We start from the raw sequence: 18,869 nt of genomic DNA on the forward strand, positions 1-18,869 counted from the left end.
TTTGTCTCCGTAAATTTGGATTTGTGGCACTTCCTGGCATGATCAATGCAATCTCCTTCCATGGTGGCAATAGTACCAATCTCATGATCGTCTGCCATCGTGAAACCACTGGCGTGCGTCCACAATCCCTCATGGACTTTCCAAATTTTTGGCTTCTATCCATCTACACATCTTAACAGTATTATCTTCCTTCTTTATTAACTTCTCATTAAGACATATTCAATGCTATCTTTCTCAGATTCTTTTTCTCTGTCCTTGATCAGGTATTCCCGATTCTTCACATATTGTAAGATACTCCATACCAAGGACAATCATCTTTTCCTCCTCTCAATATTGCAACATTAGCGGGTCTCAGAGATACTCATCTGAACAGCCTCATTGCTCAAGTCTATTCACTGAATCATCGAAGCTAGAGTAGCTATGCATCAGCCATTTGTTTCCTCCCGTGGAGTAATAGAAGGTGATATCGTCAAACTCCTCAGCCAATTCAAGAACTAGTTTTCTATAGCCGATTAGCTTAGGATCTCTAGTCTCCCACTCCCCTTTGAGTTGGTATATCACCAACGCTGAATCCCCGTATACTCTCAATACTTTGATGTTCCGTTCAATGGCTGCACGAATGCCCATAATACATGCTTCATATTCTGCCATGTTATTTGTACAATCGAAGTCCAACTTGCTAGCAACAGGATAATGATCTCCACTTGGGATACCAAAACTGCCCCACTCCATTACCCGTAGCATTTGAAGCTCCATCAAAATTTAGCTTCCATACATGATCCATTTGAGGATTTTCTTCAGTATTTGCCACATACATCAAGTCCTCGTTTGGAAAATCGAAGTTCAAAGATTCATAGTCCTCCAAGGCTCTACTAGCTAGGAAATCGGCTATTGCACTTCCCTTTATGGCCTTCTGACTGACATACACTATATCAAATTCTGAGAGCAAGATCTGCCATCTAGCCATTCTCCCGTTCAAAGCAGTCGATTCCATCATATACTTTAAAGGATCTAACTTTGAAATCAACCAAGTCGTGTGATACAACATATACTGCCTCAGTCTTCGGGTTGCCCAGATCAGAGCACAACACAACTTCTCAATTGATGAGTACCTCATTTCGCAATCGGTAAATTTCTTACTGAGATAGTATATTGCCTTTTCTTTCTTTCCCGTCTCATCATGTTGGCCTAATACGCATCCCATGGAATTCTCCAACACCGTTAGATACAATATCAATGGCCTATCTGGACTTGGAGGTGATAAGACTGGAGTATTAGCCAAGTACTGCTTTATCTTATCGAAAGCCCTCTGACACTCTTCATCCCATTCGCCCGGATTATGTTTCTTTAAGAGCCGGAATACTGGATCACATTTCTCTGTCAGTTGTGAGATGAACCGAGCAATGTAATTCAGCCTCCCTAGGAAACCTCGAACCTCCTTCTGAGTGCGCGGGGGAGGTAAATCTCGTATTGCCTTTACTTTGTCTGGGTCAACCTCGATCCCCTTTTTGCTAACCATGAAGCCTAATAACTTCCCTGATCTGGCTCCAAATGTGCATTTGGCCGGGTTAAGCTTAAGCTGAAATTTCTTTAATCTCAAAAATAACCTTTTCAAGACCTGAACATGCTCTTCTTCCGTTCTAGACTTCGCGATCATATCGTCAACATAGACTTCGATCTCCTTGTGCATCATGTCGTGAAACAAAGTCACCATAGCTCTTTGATACGTTGCTCCCGCATTCTTCAATCCGAAGGGCATTACCTTGTAACAGAATGTTCCCCATAAGGTAATGAATGTGGTTTTTTTCATGTCTCCAGGTGCATCTTTATTTGATTGTATCCAGAGAAACCGTCCATGAAAGAAAACAATGAATAGCCCGCCGTGTTATCTACCAAAGTATCAATGTGAGGCAGTGGAAAGTTGTCCTTTGGACTAGCCTTGTTCAAATCCCTATAATCCACACACATTCGTACCTTTCCATCCTTTTTGGGAACAGGGACGATGTTGGCTACCCAATCCGAATACTTGACCTCTTGTAAGAATCCAGCGTCGAATTGTCTTTTGACTTCTTCTCTTATTTTCAACACAATGTCAGGTCTCATTCTCCTGAGCTTCTGTTGAACGGGTTTACAATCCTCTTTTATGGGCAGACGATGCACCACAATGTTAGTACTTAGCCCAGGCATATCTTGGTACGACCACGCGAAAACATCCTTGAACTCTCGAAGCAAATTAATGAGGTCTTGTCTTGTCTTTGCGGTGATTTCAGTTCCAATTTTCACCTCCTTTCCATCCTCTAGGCTCACTATTTCTAACGATTCCCTATGAGGTAGGATATGCTTATCCTCTTGTTCAATCATTCTTAACAAGTCCGGAGATGCATCATAATCTTCGTCATTTTCAAAGTCGTGGGATTCTTCTGAACACACCTCTTGCTCAAAATAGGCTCCGTGTTTGAGGCAGCGTCACTCATGTCATTGATATCTGAAGACCTATGAAGGCATATCAAGAATATACCAAGAATATAAATTTATGAATATGTTTGTGCAAAAGAATTACAAATGAAAGAATTATTTGTAAGACAATCAACCAAATGAAAAATATAAAAAGGAAAAAAAGACTGATCAAGATGAACGTTGACATGTATTTCATTAAAATAATGATATTTAGGCCCAATGCCTATTTCACAAAAAATTTCGTATCGTTTCTAGGCCAACAAACAACAGGAATGTTTTGAGCATTACTCTGAATAAGCCCTAAAGACTACAGGGATTTCTTCAGCAGTCCAATTGTTTAGCTCGCTTCCAGGCTCATAAGGGCAGATCTCCAACAAAACCCTCCTTTCCGTTGCTTCTATGGCGTTAATATAAACGTTTTCCAACATTCCTCCCATGCCGCTACCGGACACCCCACATTCAGAATGAATAAATCCTCCCGACACAAAAGATGAAGATATGTGGGGAAAGGTTAAAGGCTCACACTTGGCTTCATGTCCATTCAAACGCGCCCTCCTTCTCTCTTGTCTCTTCTCTATTTCTTTCTTCTTCTGCTTCATGTCTGGCTTGTACCCTAAACCAAATCTATCAAACTTTTCCTTCGGCATTGGTGCCTCAATTCTTCCCTGAAGATATTTTCCCAATCCTTTCCCGGGTAAGGCTCCTCTTCCTACCATCAATCGCAATCCCATCTCAGTGGTCCTGGATATTTTCGGTACTGGGATTCTATTTCCCTCCGCAATAAACATCGCGTTCACAAATTCTAACGATCGAAAAGAACATTCTAGTGCCTCATCGTTGATGTCCACATAAGGTGCATCGCTAGTCATCATTGCGATAATATCCTCCTCTGCATCTATTGTTACCAACCGATCCTCCGATACCAACTTCACCTTCTGATGTAATGATGAAGGTACTGCCCCTGCTGAGTGTATCCACGGTCTCCCCAATAGACAGTTGTAGGAGGGTTTAATATCCATTACCAAGAAATCCACCTCATAAGTGACTGGGCCAATCCTTAATGGTACCTCAATTCTCCCCATAACCTCCTTTTTTGTTCCATCAAATGCCCTTACTATGCTCTGGCATGCTTTCATGTGCGAACTGTCTATTGGTAATCGACTAAGAGTGGACAAAGGCAATACATTTAGTGCAGATCCATTATCAACCAAGGCCCCCGGGAGTGTGTACCCTTTGCATCGGACAGTAACATGTAGGGCTTTAGTAGAACCTCTTCCTCCGGATGGTATTTCATCATCACTGAAGAAGATAAAATTGTCAGCCCCAATATTGTTGATCAGCCGATCCAGCTTGTTTACCGAAATATCGTCAGCCACATATGTTTCGTTTAGCACCTTTAATAGTGCATTCCGATGTACTTCCGAGTTTAAGAGTAAAGCTAATACAGAAATGCGGGCTGGCTGTTTGTGTAGTTGCTCCACAACACTGTATTCACTGTGTTTCAAAAACTTCAGAAACTCCTTTGCCTCCTCTTCTTTTATTGGTTCATTTACCAATGGTTCAACTTCTACTGCTTTCCCTTTCCTCTGTTCTTTCTTCCAATTCTCTTCCCTGGACGACTCTGCTTGAGCGTCATATCTTTTTCCCTTGCGCGTGTAAAAAACTGTTTCCTGATTTCTTTCTGCTTCTTTTCCCAAACGGTCACATTACACCCGTAATTCCACGGCACCATTTTGTTATCCCTATAAGAGAAATTTGATGGTTTCTGGATTACAATTTTCGGTGTTACCTGGGCCCTAACCTCATTACCCTTAGGGCGTGAGATAATGACCACAGGATGATTTGGAGCCTTTGTTCCCAACTCTGTCGCGCATATGCTCCTCATTTCTTTCGCATCTTCGTAAAACCTCATCTCTTTGTTATCCATCATGCTTTGAACCAAAGCCTTAAATCCTTCACATTCTTGGATTTCGTGCCCTGTTTTATGGTGAAATTCACAATAATTTCCATCTCATGCCCTTCCTCAGAATCTGAAATAACCAAACCTCTTTTCGCCATTTCTTTCCAGACCCGTTTCAATGGAGTTTTTACTTCAGCAATGTCAGTCTTGACTTCTTTTCCCGTACCTTCGCTAACCATATTCACCCCCTTATCTGCGTGATTAGGTAACGGATTCTTTGCGTTAGGTGAGTCGTCAAGTTTGACAACACCTAAATTGATGAGTCCTTCTACTACCTTCTTGAAGGCAGTACAATTTTCTATCGAGTGCCCAGAAATTCCCGCATGATAATCACATTGCGCGTTCGTATCATACCATTTTGGATACGGGGGTTGTAGAGGACTCAAGTAACGAGGAGCAACAACATGTGCATCGAATAAAGTTTGATACAACTCCTTGTATGACATCGGGATTGGCGTGAATTGGGGCTTTTCAGTAGTTTGCCTAGCTCCTGACTCTTGTCTTGATGATCCCTGTTGATTAGCAACCACTTTCTTTGGTTGATTCACAGTAATTGACCTACCATAAGCATTCACATTATTCACTTCATTTTCTCTTTTCCTCGGGGGTGCCCTCCTATTATTTTCTCCTCCATCTATTTTTCCACTTTTAATGGCATGCTCAATCATTTCACCATTCATGATTATATCCGAGAAATTTTTTTGAAGCGCTTCCCAACATGTGAGTGATGAACGGGGCTTTCAAAGTGTTAATAAAAATTGTCGTCATCTCCTTTTCCAAAAGCGGTGGTTGCACTTGAACTGCCACCTCTCGCCATCTCTGCGCATATTGTCTGAAGCTTTCGTTCGATTTCTTCTCTAGATTTTGCAGAGTTATCCTGTCAGGCATCATTTCTGAGACATGATTGTACTGTCTCAGGAAAGCCTGTGCTAAATCCCTCCAAGTAGCAATTTTGGCTCGGCTCAGCTGATTGTACCACTTTGACGCTGCACCCGTAAGACTTTCCTGAAAGCAATGTATTAATAATTGATCATTATTAATATGCCCCGTCATTCTTCTACAAAACATAGTAATATGGGATCCTGGGCAACTAGTCCCATTGTATTTTTCAAATTCCGGCATCTTAAATTTGTGAGGGAGCACCAAGTCAGGAACCAAGCTCAGATCCTTTGCATCTATTCCATAGTTTTCAATGCTTTCTATTGCCCTAAACTTCTCTTCTATCCATTTCCATTTCTCCTCAAATTGTTTTGGAAATTCCTCCTTCGCCTTGTCCTTTTCAACCATCTCGTCAAGATCTGGGACAGCAATATTATTCGGGCTATCACTGGGATTAAAGCCCGCTCCGGGTTGAAAATTCATTGGGATTGAAGCATCGCCTTGGAACTGCTGGGGCCTAACCGACACAGAGGGTCTCCGCGGATGCAGCTCAGTCTGTACTTGCGCATGAGGAGGCGTGAAACCTGGAGGATAAAGTGGTTCACCATTGTTTTCTTCTTCACTAACAATCACAGGACCTTTACCCTTATCTACTCCCTTCAATAATTGCGTCATCTTAGCCACCAGATCATTTTGGGACTCCTCCATCTTTTGCACCATGTCACGCTGAATCTTTTCTATTTGCTCTTTCATTTGCGCCTGCAACTGGTCCTGCATTTCTCTTTGAAGTCGCTCTAGCTTCTCCAACCTTTGGTCCATAATTTTTGTCTTAGCTCGGGTACCGTAATTTTGTTGGTTTTCCAGGTTAACTGAAATAATTTTATTCGATTAGGTTTTTTTTAATGGTCATTAATGCATATGATGTGATGCAATGCATGAAAAGAATGCAAAGAAAAAGAGGCACTGATTCTCATTCAACTTCATTAGAAAACTTTACTAGATAAAGAGTTTCTTTACATAAAATAGACTACATATATGGCTTTGCCCTTACACTCAAAGCCTTAACCTTTCTAAGAAGCCAAGCTAACTCTCGGCCCCTGTCGGACTCTAACTCATACTTCAAACTTAATAGATCAGCCTGAACCGCTAGAGTTTGCAGATGATCAGCTACCTCGCGCACTTGAGTCACCGCCTCTCCCATAATATAATCTCTTTCTCCAATCTGCTCTTGAGACCGACGGAATTGTTTTTGCCACTGCTCATTATTTTCTTCCAGAAGCTCTATCCGGATTTCACTATTTTGCAATGCTTTCTCTAGCCCTTCTATTTGTCCTTTTAATTTTTCAATTTTGTCTAAGCTCGCCCTTAATTCAACCGTAGCATTACGATTACGGTACTGGTGAAGCGATCTTTCTAGTTCAGTTATCTGGACCTTCAACTCCGTATTCTCGTCTTGGCAATCTAGTAGACTCTTTCCCAAGGCGACTTCTCGAGCCCGAGTATCCTGGAATTTCTTTTCCCATTGATTAGCTTTCGTCTTTTCCTCCTGAATTTCTTGTCGCCATTGTTCTGGCGTTTTACCTAAGCCAGCAGTTCTTACCGACCTACGCAACTTCTTGTAATCTGTCTTTAGGCTGTCCAAATCTTCTTCTGCTTTGTTCTTTCCTTTTCTCAGTTTATCGGCCTCTAACCTTTGAATGTCCACATCCAGTCCTAACTGCATTTTTTCTTCCTCTAGTTGTTCTATCTTCTTCTCCAATTCTAAACTCCTTTTTTCGAATTCTTGTTTGATGATTTCTATCTCAGAAGGCAAAACTTGTAAGTGTTCCTCTAAAGATCGAGCAGTTTCTGAATTTGACGCCGGGATGTTGTCGTTGATCCTTTGATCACGCCACTGACCATACTCGAGGGTAATTGTCGGACCCACGGCTAAGATCTTCATTCGACGAGTCTGGTTCCAGGCACTAGATATTTCTCGAACCTTCTTCTTGTAATTGTCCTCCCTATAGGAAAAATCACTATAAGCCAACCCCTGCGTTGCTGGTATGAATTGTCGTGATCTATACTGTCTTGATACGAGTAGAGGAGCATATCCGATAGCTCCCCATATTCCGAGCAGCGGAACCCAGTCAAAATCTCCGCATCGGTATAATATCTCATCAGGAATTAACCAAGGAGCCCTCCATTCAATATCCTCATCCTGGAGATTCTGGAGTATCTCTATCCATTTTTCTTCTGAAATATCATCCCGTCTTGGCGTAGCCACCAATTCTCCTAGAGGGGAGTAGTTATCGGAGAATACCCGATAAGAGACCTTTTCGACCTTCCAGAAGTGGCTATGGAACCATGCCAATAAGAGCTGCGCGCATCCAATAAACCTTCCCTCCCCTGCTTTTCGACACGCATTCAGGGATCTAAAAGTTTCAGCGAGTATTGCCGGAACCGGTGTCACCCCTTTACTAAGCCGATCAAACAAATCAGATACAGCCTCGTCTATGTGTCCTAAAGCTTTGGGGAAAACCACTAGTCCATAGATACCTAAAGCGAAGATATCGACCCTTTTCTTTAAGTCAGGATGTACAAGCACCAAATCTCGCAAACTTTTCCAAGGAACACATTTACTGTCGCCTTTCTGTTGGATCCGGGCAGCGACCCACTGCTCGCTCATCCCAGTGATGTTCATTAATTTCTTTAACAACGGAGGGACACAAGCAGCTCTGGAATAAGCCTTGTCGACTTGAATCTTTGGGCACCGAAGCAAGGTCGTATACTCCTCCACAGTAGGCGTCAAATATACTTTCCCAAAAGTGAAACAACTGTAGGCAGGATTCCAGAACTGAGCAAGGGCTCGAAATAAATACTTGTCCACTTTGACACTAAGCAGATAAGGTAAGTCACCGTAGTTACAATAGAACAGCTGCTTGGCCTCGACATCCCATTGATCCCAGACTTCTTTCATTTCTCGAAGGTCATTCTGGATTACACTGATACGGGTAAAATCCCACAACTCTGACACGTACCCTTCGGTAAGACTATCGCCTTTCTCCCGTTGTGTCATTTCAGCCCATATTCGCACAGCCGCATTATCCTCTACTTTATCAACAAACCCCTTTTCCATGATAAGCTTTCTACTGAGAAACTGAATGTAAATCGACACCTCTTTTAGAATGAAGATGCCATGCAATCACAAACAAAGTAAATTAGCATTAAACACAGAATAAGATTAAAAATAAGCGACAAATAAATACAACATTCATTTAGGTAAGTGCTAAAAATTTGGAATAGCTCTACCTAAGTCGGTTCCTATGGCTCATTACATGTGGTTTGGTTCTAAAGTAGGGTACCTGAACCAGCAAATTCCTCGATCCTCACCCATTATAGGCTCATACGGACCAAGTTCGATTCAGGGGGATACATTTCCCTATGGCCATGCGGAGATGAAAATCTCACGAAGACATAGGTACGGATGTATCCCGAAAGCGATTCACTATCCCATGCGGAGATGAAAACCTCACGAAGGCGTAGTTTCTCACTCCCACTTAAAAGGGTGTGACCAACGGTCATGCAATGCAATATGCAGAAAGATACAAAAACTTAAACTAACACAGCAATTATAAACCACAACGATGAAAATTGTAATAAAAGCAATGAAATGCGATGAAAGGATCGTATATTTAAACCAAGTTTTTGATTTTCGATAAAAAGACAAAAAATAATCAACTCGTGGCTCGACTCACTTAGTGTCCCAGTGGAGTCGCCAAGCTGTTGACACCATTTTTCGGATAAAACGGGGTCGACTTGGATTTTGAAAAAGGAAACGAAAATGGGAGTCGCCACCAATCTTTTTTTTGATGAGGTGTGATCGGGTCACCTCGAAAGTGGTTGTTTTTAATAAACAATTTAATTTTTATTAAAACAACGCTTTTGGTCTACGAAATTCAGAAAAACGGGTTCGGGAGTCGGTTACGCTCGAGGAAGGATTAGCACCCTCGATACGCCCAAAATTGGTACCTAGTTGATTATTTAATGTCTTAATGTCAAAATTGAGAACCTTGGAAAAATTAAAAATACGATCCTCGTGTTTAAATAAAATAAAAAAAATTGGAAAAGAAACATATTTCACGTTATTCGAGAAAGAGAATCATATCCAGTAAGTTAGGACACAATGTCTCGAATTCCCGATACGCGAATGGAAAATACTTGTCTAAACAATTTTAGCCATCTCGGATTTTAAAAACGAGATCACGACCAGTAAGTTAGGACGCGATTTTTATCCCGAGATCATTTAAAATTTGAGTTTAAAAGGATTCGTGCATTTAGATTTATTGTGAAAATTGAAACCCAGTAAGTTAGGGTACGATCCTCACGAATCTAAACACGAAATGTCATCCTTTAAAAAAAACAAATTTGTCATACCGAGCAAAACAACATATATAGTCGTTATAAAAAAAGGGATGGAAACTAATTGCATTATCGATATGCGTGGTAATACCATGATAGATACGAAAATGTATATAAAAATAATACAGGCCATAACAACTAAATAAAATAAATAAAAACAATTCAATAACATGTGAAACAATATAAAATAAAATAAAATAAAATAAATAAAGCACTTATGTAAAATAGTAAAGAGCATGTAAATAAATGAATAAATTACCATCAAATGAAACAATGATTAATGAATAACATTATAATATTTATAGATATGGGTATGTATGTATGCGAGAATTATAAAATATGAAAGTATACATACGTGTATGTATTATAAAATATATAAAATATGAATTTATATGCATATGTAAAAATATGTGGAGATTTACATATATATAAAAAGGGACGCATAAGTATGTGTATATATTCATGAAAATATATATGTGTATAGATATACATAAAAATTATGAAAATAGAAGTAATACAAATATATGTATGTAAAAATATGTACTATTTACGAAAATTAGAAATATGTACGATTATTATGAACGTATATGCATGCACAAAGTATAAAAATAAGTGTATATGTATGTATAGTACAAAAGTATGCATGTAAATATATAGAAAAATATATTTATATATAAAAGAAAATATACGTGTATATATAAGAGCAACTATAATAACGATAATAGTAATAATACAAAAATAGTAATATAATATAGAAATATAATAATGAATAGATGAGTAAAAAAATAAGATACAAAAATAAAACAGATGGACTAAATAGCAATAAAAACAAAAGTATTGGGCAAAAATCGAAATAAAAAAAGAGTAAAGAGGATTAAATTGTGACGCGCCGAAAGAGGGGGATCAAAATAGTAAATAACCCAAAGCCCCCAAAATGCAGCGCCGCGGTGGACCAACTCACAACAAAAATAAAATTGCAGGGCTAAATTAAAAATAAGAGAAAACAACGAAAAATGATCAAATTATAATACATTGCAAAATCAGGGGGACTGCGCGCGCAATTAATCCAAAAACTAAAAAAACGCGGATCCTCCGGGTCGGGTCGGGCCAACACACGGGTATAGTCGGTCGAACGACGCCGTTTAGACATTGGTGCTCCAGGTGCCAAACGGCACCGTTTCACTTCATTATTTAAATAAAAAATTCATTTTTTGCTTCATTTTCCTCCGAAATTTCAGAACACCCCTCCCTTTTTACTTATTTGAGCTCTGCTAGGGTTTCAAAAAACCCATCCTTGCCGTCATCGCTCCACCACCGGGACCGGTGGCCACCACCACTCAGAGGGGATTTTTCAGTCGGGCTTCAGACGCCTTTTAAAGGCCATGCCACCAAGACGTAGATACACCGAAGGGAGGAGGCTTTCGGCTTCCTTCTAGGTCCGATTCCGGCGACAGTGAGGGATCCACGACCGTCGGAGGCTCCGGCGAATTCCTTTTACTCTTTTATTATATGAAAATGAAAGAAACAGAATCGAAAAAAAAAGAAAAATAGGTCAACCTTTTTTTCAGTTTTTGTTCTTCGATTTCTTGATATTCTCTGATGTTAGTAGTGTTTAAAATATTCCCTCTGTTAAGATTGTAACATTTGTAAATCCACTGTCTATTTAGAATCGAAAAAAAAAAAATCCTCTGTTACATAATAGATCCGGCTTTTTATAGCCGAAAGAAAGAAGAGAAAAAAGTTTTTCTTTGTTTCCTTGCGTGTTTGCCATCCTCTTTGCAGATGATGTGACGAGGGCGGCGGAGTTGGTGGCTACCAGAGGAGTGGCGGTAGGTCCGGGCAGGTGGCCGATGGGACAAAGCGATGGCAGAGGGAGGTCAAGTGGCCGACCCTAGGTGCGGCGCACATAGGGTTAGGTTTATTGTTTTGTTTCTGATTTTGGCTAATTGGGTTAGTGTGTTGGTAGTTGGGCTTGTATTTGTTGGGTTTTGGGTTTGGGCTGGTGAGTTCAGATTGGGCTTGTACATCTTTGTTTAAGCAGAAGAAACACATGCACATACACAGCAACAATATGCAAGGACTGATAATTTATTTATGCACATGTAAGTGGAATTCACCTTTTCTATTCAAAGTAATATTATATCATGTTAACTAAAAAAGTTAAAACTCAATATTAATACAAAAGTATTCCTACAACTCAGCTGAGGTTGAACTTCAAACCTAATTATCCACCCAAAATGTGAACTTACCAAACATACAAATGCACATACACTATATTATTAACTTTAAACTAACCTAAAAGATAATGCGAGCCAGGTGTGTTACTCTTTTCTTTATATCCTACTATATAACCGGAATGATCGAGTCAACCCATAGTCCTCCTCTAACAACACCAACACAAAAGCATGCTGCTAATTCTGATTCTGATTGGGAAACAAGAGTTAATTCGAACAGTGCATAATCAGTATCAGTCATCATCAATTTTGATGCCATCGGTGGACTTCGACAGCATGTTCCCCTTCTCAAACTTTTGCAACTCTGACTCCAGACTTTTAGCAATCTCTGTTTCTTCAGCAGCTGGCTCGGGTAGATCCACATGAAAAGATCCCTGTTTGATAGGTTGAGCAGGTTCAGTGATCAAGGACTGCTGCTTTATGTAGTTGTAGAGTTGTTGATGAAAAGGATGATCCAGCGAAAAGCAGTTTTCATTTTCTGAATTGCGTGATGATCCTGACCCATCTTTTCTACAGAAATGTGGTAGTGATGCAATATCCATTATCTATAAAAATAAAATATAATACACAACCAACATTATCAGTATTCTTGAAGCAGACAAAGTGACTTCGAAATGGTGTTTAACATCATCATATCATATCTAAGTGAATTAGTTATATATCTCCTTGGACTTCTGACAAAGAAACAAGGTCTAATGATTTACCAGTGAAGCAATCAAAATGAAAGACGATGGAAAAGAAGAAAAAAACTTAAAACTTGAATCATGCTCTTTCTGGGTTTACACTTAGTATTCTAGCAACAATGACAACTATAGAATATGACAAGAAATAATTGGCAGCCCCATTACTTCAAACAGAAAGAATCAGGAAGAGAACTGCAGAAATTTTAATATATATTAGAAGTTGCAGCATCATTGAAGAAAAGAGTAGTGAGAATAACACAGGGCTAGAGAAGTTAATGGAGAAAAAGAACAAAAATGGAAAAATTCTTCTAGAACTAGTACTGCCTCAACCTACTTTGATATCACAGAGAGGGGGGGATGGGGGAAGATCGAGACAGGAATGATGATATTTTCAGTAGCTAAACATTTGAAGAGAAATACTGTAAGAACCCATGTTTTTAAATGTTTTAAGACATAATGAGAAAAACACCATACTTTCAATAGTTCATCTCGACCGCAACCTGGCAAAACTTGAATTTTTTTCCTTGTTCTCTCTTGCAAAAGGGGCTTGACAACCTGCTAAGAATTCAAAGGTTAAATCAATCCATGTCAAAACGATTTACTGGATAACAGATAAATATTCAAAGGTTTACCTTGCAACAAGCAGAGAAAATATATGGCGCATTTACAATGTAATATGTATTTGTCTTCTCTGGGTAGTTCAAGTCATCAATTGTGGAGATGATTGTCAGCAACTGTGTTAAAACAAAAAATTCAATCATGATACTGATCCATGAAGTTAAAATGCAATCAACCATTTACATGTTTGGACTGGTACAATTAGCCAGTTTAACATTGAGTTTTTCTTCTTTTCTCTTTGGTAAACCTTTTTCAGCAGCTTAATTACGTTGCAAATCCTGCTATCCAAGTGCTCTAGAACAAAATACAGAAACCAAACTCGAGAAGATACCTTTATTTTGCTCAGTGCTGAAAGCTTCAGGCCAGTCATATCTAATACTTTTATACAGGTGGTTATAGGCCGCCCATGCTTTTTAGATGCGGAAGGCTACAGCAGTGCATAAAAGTAAAGCAAATTACTAGGAAAGGCAGGGAACAGAAAACTTCCAAATGCTTATCACTCACCAGAATTACACGATCCCGATATTCATTGATTTGAATATGTGATTGCACATAGTAGTGAACCTATAATAATAAAAGAAGCAATAAATACCAAAGATTAGTGTCTTATGCTCACCAATGAAATGCTTTTATTGCACATTACCCTAAAACTTACAGATGCTTTGTCAAACGTGCTAAGCCCCACACCAATAGCAAAGACAGGAAGACCCTGGAAATGGAAAATTTTAAATTTAAATACATGCCTGAAAGGAAATGCTATTCCTATGAGCACAACTTAGTACGATTAAAAACATAAATACTGTAAACAAGATTAGATTTGACAAGTATGAGCACCTCTCTTGAGTAGCCAGACATTCCTATGAGCTGTGAATCACGCACTGCTCCATAAAGTTCGATAGGAACAATGGGTTTCTGTAGAACAGGTTTACATTCAATACAAAAAAGAACTTAGTGACTCCCCTTGACTCAATTTTATGCATTAGGATTAATCAGCAAATAACTCAATATAAGACTGAAGCATGAAATGGCAGAAACCACATGGCAGGCATGATATTTTTACATGTGATGTGTGAGAGAGGGATATTAGGGATGTGGCTGGGATTCTTTCTTACAGGGGAGACAGTAAGGTTAGTATTTAGAAAAATAATAATTATGTTGTAAATGTAGCAGCCAATGACATGAATTAATGAAAATCAATTCAATTAAAACATTACATGGCCTGTCTAGACATACATGATGATCATTAAAAACTATATCCTTAAGCCATATCAAAGAAATATCATTAAATAAAAGAACTGTCCGCATCCTCCAATTCGGTTTGCTTGTTTGAAAGGTAAAATGCTTAGACAATCATCAATAGTCTATTTAGAAAAGCAATCAATTGCAATTTAGATGCAACACCTGAGAATACATTAACTTACTGCTAAAATATCGTCAATGGTATTCTGCACCCTCCAATGCAAGCAGTCCACCAACTGAAACATGACACACTTAACGATTTGGTCATACAAAAATGACATTTATGATCAAGATACTGCCACAACAAAAACGACAGTTTTCTTGTTTCCTGCTTTTCAAAATGAAAAGGGAACCTGGGATAGATGTCTTTTGGGTTTAACTCCAATTAACTAACCATTTTATGGGCTTTGGCAACATTCCAGTCTCTTGCTTTTAGAAACCGCACCAATGTTTCTGCTCTAAAACCTTGATGGACATTCTGCATGTTGGTAAACAATTACTAGAAAGGAGATGAAAAATTGGTGCACAATCATTACCTAGTGAAGCTAAAATAAAAACATATTGTATTTGTATCCTAGAGCATTCTGTCAGCTGTCATCAAACAGCAGACAAGGAAAGAACAATCAGCCATGCATTAAAACAAAAAATGCTTTAGTCATGCCTAAACTTATAAAGCATGCCACAAAGCTCCATAAATTGCATCCAAGAGCTTTCATCGATAGATCATCAATTCCTTCATATCCCTACCAGCCCATCTTCCTAGTTAAGAGAGGTGGATAGATGAAGCATTTATTTTTGCTGAAAAAGTTAAGATCAATGTGCCCATATAGAAATAAATAAATAGAGAAAGGGAAGCTAAGTTCACATATGAAGTAGGAGTAAAAAAATAAGTAGAATGTAAGGAAACAAAAGGACAAAGAGTAGGTAAGTGGCAATTAGATTAAGCAAAAGAGCAGATCAAAGCAATTGCAAATACTAGTAGTTGTAGAAGTAGTAGCAGTAGACAGTAATAGGAAAAAACCAACACATAATTGAAAAAGAACACTATAATTTAGCAAAATTAAAGTAAAAAAAAAAGAAAGAGAGTTGAGAGTGAAGAGTTAAAATAGCACACATTCTTTTATTGGCGTTGAATATAAGAGAAAGAAAAGAAAGGGTGAAATGGGCGTACCTGAAATGTAATGTTGAGAGGCTCTTCGACTGCCATGACATGGAAGTAACCAAGAAAGAAATCAGAAATTTTGGGATCGGTTGAGTTTCGAGTTCCCAAGAAAAAGAGAAAAGAGAAAGCAGACCTGAATCCATCAATGCCTGCAACTCAAGGATGGCTTCCTGAGAAACGATCCCCATTTCGAAGCAGAGATGATTGTTGGTGATTGATGGTAGAGCTATTTACACTCCAACTATTACTCTAGATTTCTTTCCTTTTCCTACTACTATAATTTCACACTTCCTTTTTAAAACAATCAAATTAAGTAAGGATTCTTACTGAATTCGTACGGTTAAAATTCATAAGCATGGATTAACTGATTAAGGAAGGTAAATGGTTTTTTTTTTTCCTTTTAAAGGGAGGTAAATAGTTGGCTTTTTAATCTAAAGTATATGCAGAACTAGTAAATTTTTATATAAATAAAAAAAATCATGTTAATGAGGTGTTTATGTGAGCAATATCTCAAGCATTATTCATTGCTAAGTCACATCACTTGTCATAAATCATTATTAATATTTTGAATGTGTGATTGATTATTTTTAAACATTTTTTAAAATTGTCCTATTTTAAGTAATATATCGTGAATATTAAATAAGTCAGATTAGATCAAGTAATTGGATCTCTGATCGTATCTGCATTGAAGGCTTATTTATGTTATCTCTACAAGATCTTGGACTTTATGAGTATATTGTTTATAATGTTTTAGTTGCTACTTTGACGGAGAGATTGACTGTAATTGTAATATCTCGAAAATTATTACTATAATATCTCGAAAATTACTACAATAAGAAAGTAGGTATCTTTGATATAGTAAAATAAGGAAATAAAGTGAGTTATGACAACATTGGGAAGTATACTATGATATATTAATTCAAGAAAGAATTAAATCGCAAAAGTGAGAAAACTTTTGTTGATTAAGAGTAAATACTCAAATTTTGAGGGGGTAAAGTGTAAATATGAAAAATTTGAAGGACCAATAGTGCAAATATTTTAAGGGTGGAATAATCTAGAAACTAAGGAAAATGGATGAATTAAGACCAAATTGAAAAGGTGAATAATTTAGAGGGACTAAATCGTAATTTTACTAAATTAAGTGATGACTCAAGGATGAATTTTTTAAAGATTATAAAGGGTAAAATGATCAATTAGAAGAGAGAGAAATCTAGAAGGCAATGATGATGTTGGAGATATTTTAGATTAATTAAATAAATAAATATTAGTTTATTAATATTTTAATTTGATTTTTAAATAATATTTTATTATTTTATTATTATTTTATTTAGTATATATATAAGAAAAGGAAGATGAAGAATCACCATCCCACCATTTTTTCCCATGCACCAACGTGAGAAGAAGAGAGAAAGAAAGAAAGTTTTACTTTCTTTACAATTTGGTCATTTCACCAAAAATTCACTATTTTCACCTAGAAATCAAAAGAATTTCCATATCCATCAAGAGAGAAAGATAACAAGGAGACTATGAAGAGCTAGAATATCAAGTTAGATTCAAGAAAGAGAAGCTGGAGGGGAGAGAAAATCAAGTTAAAGGTTGAAACTAATAGGACAAGGTAAGAACATCAAGATTTCAATATATTTTTAAGTTTGATATTATTGAAAAAGCATAGAAATGATGTTATAGTAGAGTTTTCTTATATAAGGTCTTATGTTCTTGATATATTAGTGAAGGGAAATAAGTGAAAGTGATGAGAAATATTATAGAGAAAGAGAATAAGGGAGTTATAAACTTAGTAATCAACATCTTGCACTAAAACAGTTTTGGACAGCAGTAGTAGGTTAACTTTGAAAAATCACCCATAAATTGTGGAGATAAAATTATAGGATGAACAAAATATGAAATTAAATATTATTGAGTCTAGTTTCTCATAGAAGAAACGGTGTAAGTAATGGAATTGTAAATCATGAGATATACTAAATTTTGTGAGATAATGTCAGAATGAATTCGGGTTCCCCTGTTCTGACTTTGGCAAATCATAAAAAATTTTAGAAAAATAATTAGTGGCTTAAATTTATATTTTTAAATCCTTAATGAGTCTATTTTCAATAGAAACAAACGGTAACATCATCCGAATCCTGTACGAGGAGATAATTAATTTTTAGTGAAGAAGAGTTGAAACTGTCAGATAGCAGAACAGGGATGAATATAAAGAATAAACTGCACTTATTGGCTAAACCATAAATTATGAAAATTTTATGGTAAGAATATATGTGAGTCTAGTTTCATATAAATTTAGCGGATCTTAATTCGGAGTTCCATAGCTCAAGATATAAATAATTTAGTAACTATGACTCAAGTGGACAGCTTTGAATGAACATATAAATAAATAGTGAAATTATAGATAATGTTATATATAAGCATGTTATATACATTAAGGATGCGGAATGGAGAGGAGGAAGAGGAATATATATAATTATTCAACTAGCATGAGTTTTCATTAAAATGGCTAATTTGCATGTTTTAGGATCAATGACTAAATTGAATAAAAGTACAATTTTAAGGGTAAATTTGTAAAAATGTCAAAAAGTGACCAAATTGTATGAAATGAATTGTTTTATTATTTAAATTAATAAATTGAATGAAATATTAATTTAGACCAAGATTGGGTGGAAATTCGAGGAAAATAGAAAATTACCAAAATATCCCTAAATTTTGGTATTTCTGCAATTTAGCCTGGTAAGTTCGTATGAACTATATTCTGTTTAATTTTAATTAAAATGAATGTTATTTTGGTGATGAATATTATATAAATATGTGTTTTATTATTGGAATTGAATTCTTATTGGTAATATGTATAATTATTAGATGCATTGAAATGATTATCGGAAGCTCGATTGGATTGGAAGCTTGTCGGAGATATATCACACTATCCATTGGTTCTATCAATAATTTTGGATGATTTGATTCTGGTTATAATGGCATGAATAAGTTAAATTGGCCAACGTTAGCTCATTTATGTTTTGATTTTGATTGGTTATAAATATGAATGCTTGATGAAATGAAATGTTTGTAAATTAATTTGTAAACTTCGGTAATGCTCTATAACCCTATTCTGGCGATAGATACTGGTTAGGGGTGTTACAGTAATTGACCTAGTATGTTAGTAAGTCAAAACTAGTATATATGCTTGAGACTTGTATATATTATGTACGAGAGTTTTAATACTTATTTGT

The 18,869-nt window shown here is 37.1% G+C and overlaps 1 protein-coding gene across 2 annotated transcripts; it reads right to left on the reverse strand.

The window, feature by feature from the left end:
* Window positions 1-11,800: 11,800 nt before the first annotated feature.
* Window positions 11,801-16,068, reverse strand: LOC107900556 (SEC14 cytosolic factor). Of its 2 annotated transcripts, XM_016826184.2 has the most exons (11): window positions 15,767-16,068; window positions 15,643-15,671; window positions 14,866-14,949; window positions 14,654-14,707; window positions 14,067-14,144; window positions 13,888-13,941; window positions 13,737-13,796; window positions 13,564-13,659; window positions 13,247-13,348; window positions 13,089-13,169; window positions 11,801-12,476 (listed from the first exon to the last, which is right to left on the reverse strand). In XM_016826184.2, exons 1-11 carry the CDS (start codon window positions 15,819-15,821, stop codon window positions 12,165-12,167), a joined length of 1,005 nt encoding a protein of 334 aa, XP_016681673.2. In that variant the 5' UTR covers window positions 15,822-16,068; the 3' UTR covers window positions 11,801-12,164. The 2 variants fall into 2 exon arrangements, with proteins under 2 accessions (XP_016681673.2, XP_040951902.1); XM_041095968.1 differs by lacking the exon at window positions 13,564-13,659 and having other exon boundaries at window positions 15,767-15,925.
* Window positions 16,069-18,869: the final 2,801 nt, after the last annotated feature.

Source organism: Gossypium hirsutum, chromosome D06 (genome assembly GCF_007990345.1).
Source record: "Gossypium hirsutum isolate 1008001.06 chromosome D06, Gossypium_hirsutum_v2.1, whole genome shotgun sequence".
In the NCBI taxonomy this organism is placed as follows: Eukaryota; Viridiplantae; Streptophyta; class Magnoliopsida; order Malvales; family Malvaceae; genus Gossypium; species Gossypium hirsutum.

What these genes read in the sequence shown, in the direction of transcription:
- LOC107900556 (XM_016826184.2), bottom strand. Translation starts at nt 15,821, where the DNA reads ATGGGGATCGTTTCTCAGGAAGCCATCCTTGAGTTGCAGGCATTGATG. An exon ending in TTGCCAAAGCCCATAAAATG is followed by an intron (nt 14,708 to 14,865) that starts GTTAGTTAATTG and finishes GTCATGTTTCAG; the next exon opens with TTGGTGGACTGCTTGCATTG. An exon ending in TGTCTGGCTACTCAAGAGAG is followed by an intron (nt 13,942 to 14,066) that starts GTGCTCATACTT and finishes TTCCATTTCCAG; the next exon opens with GGTCTTCCTGTCTTTGCTAT.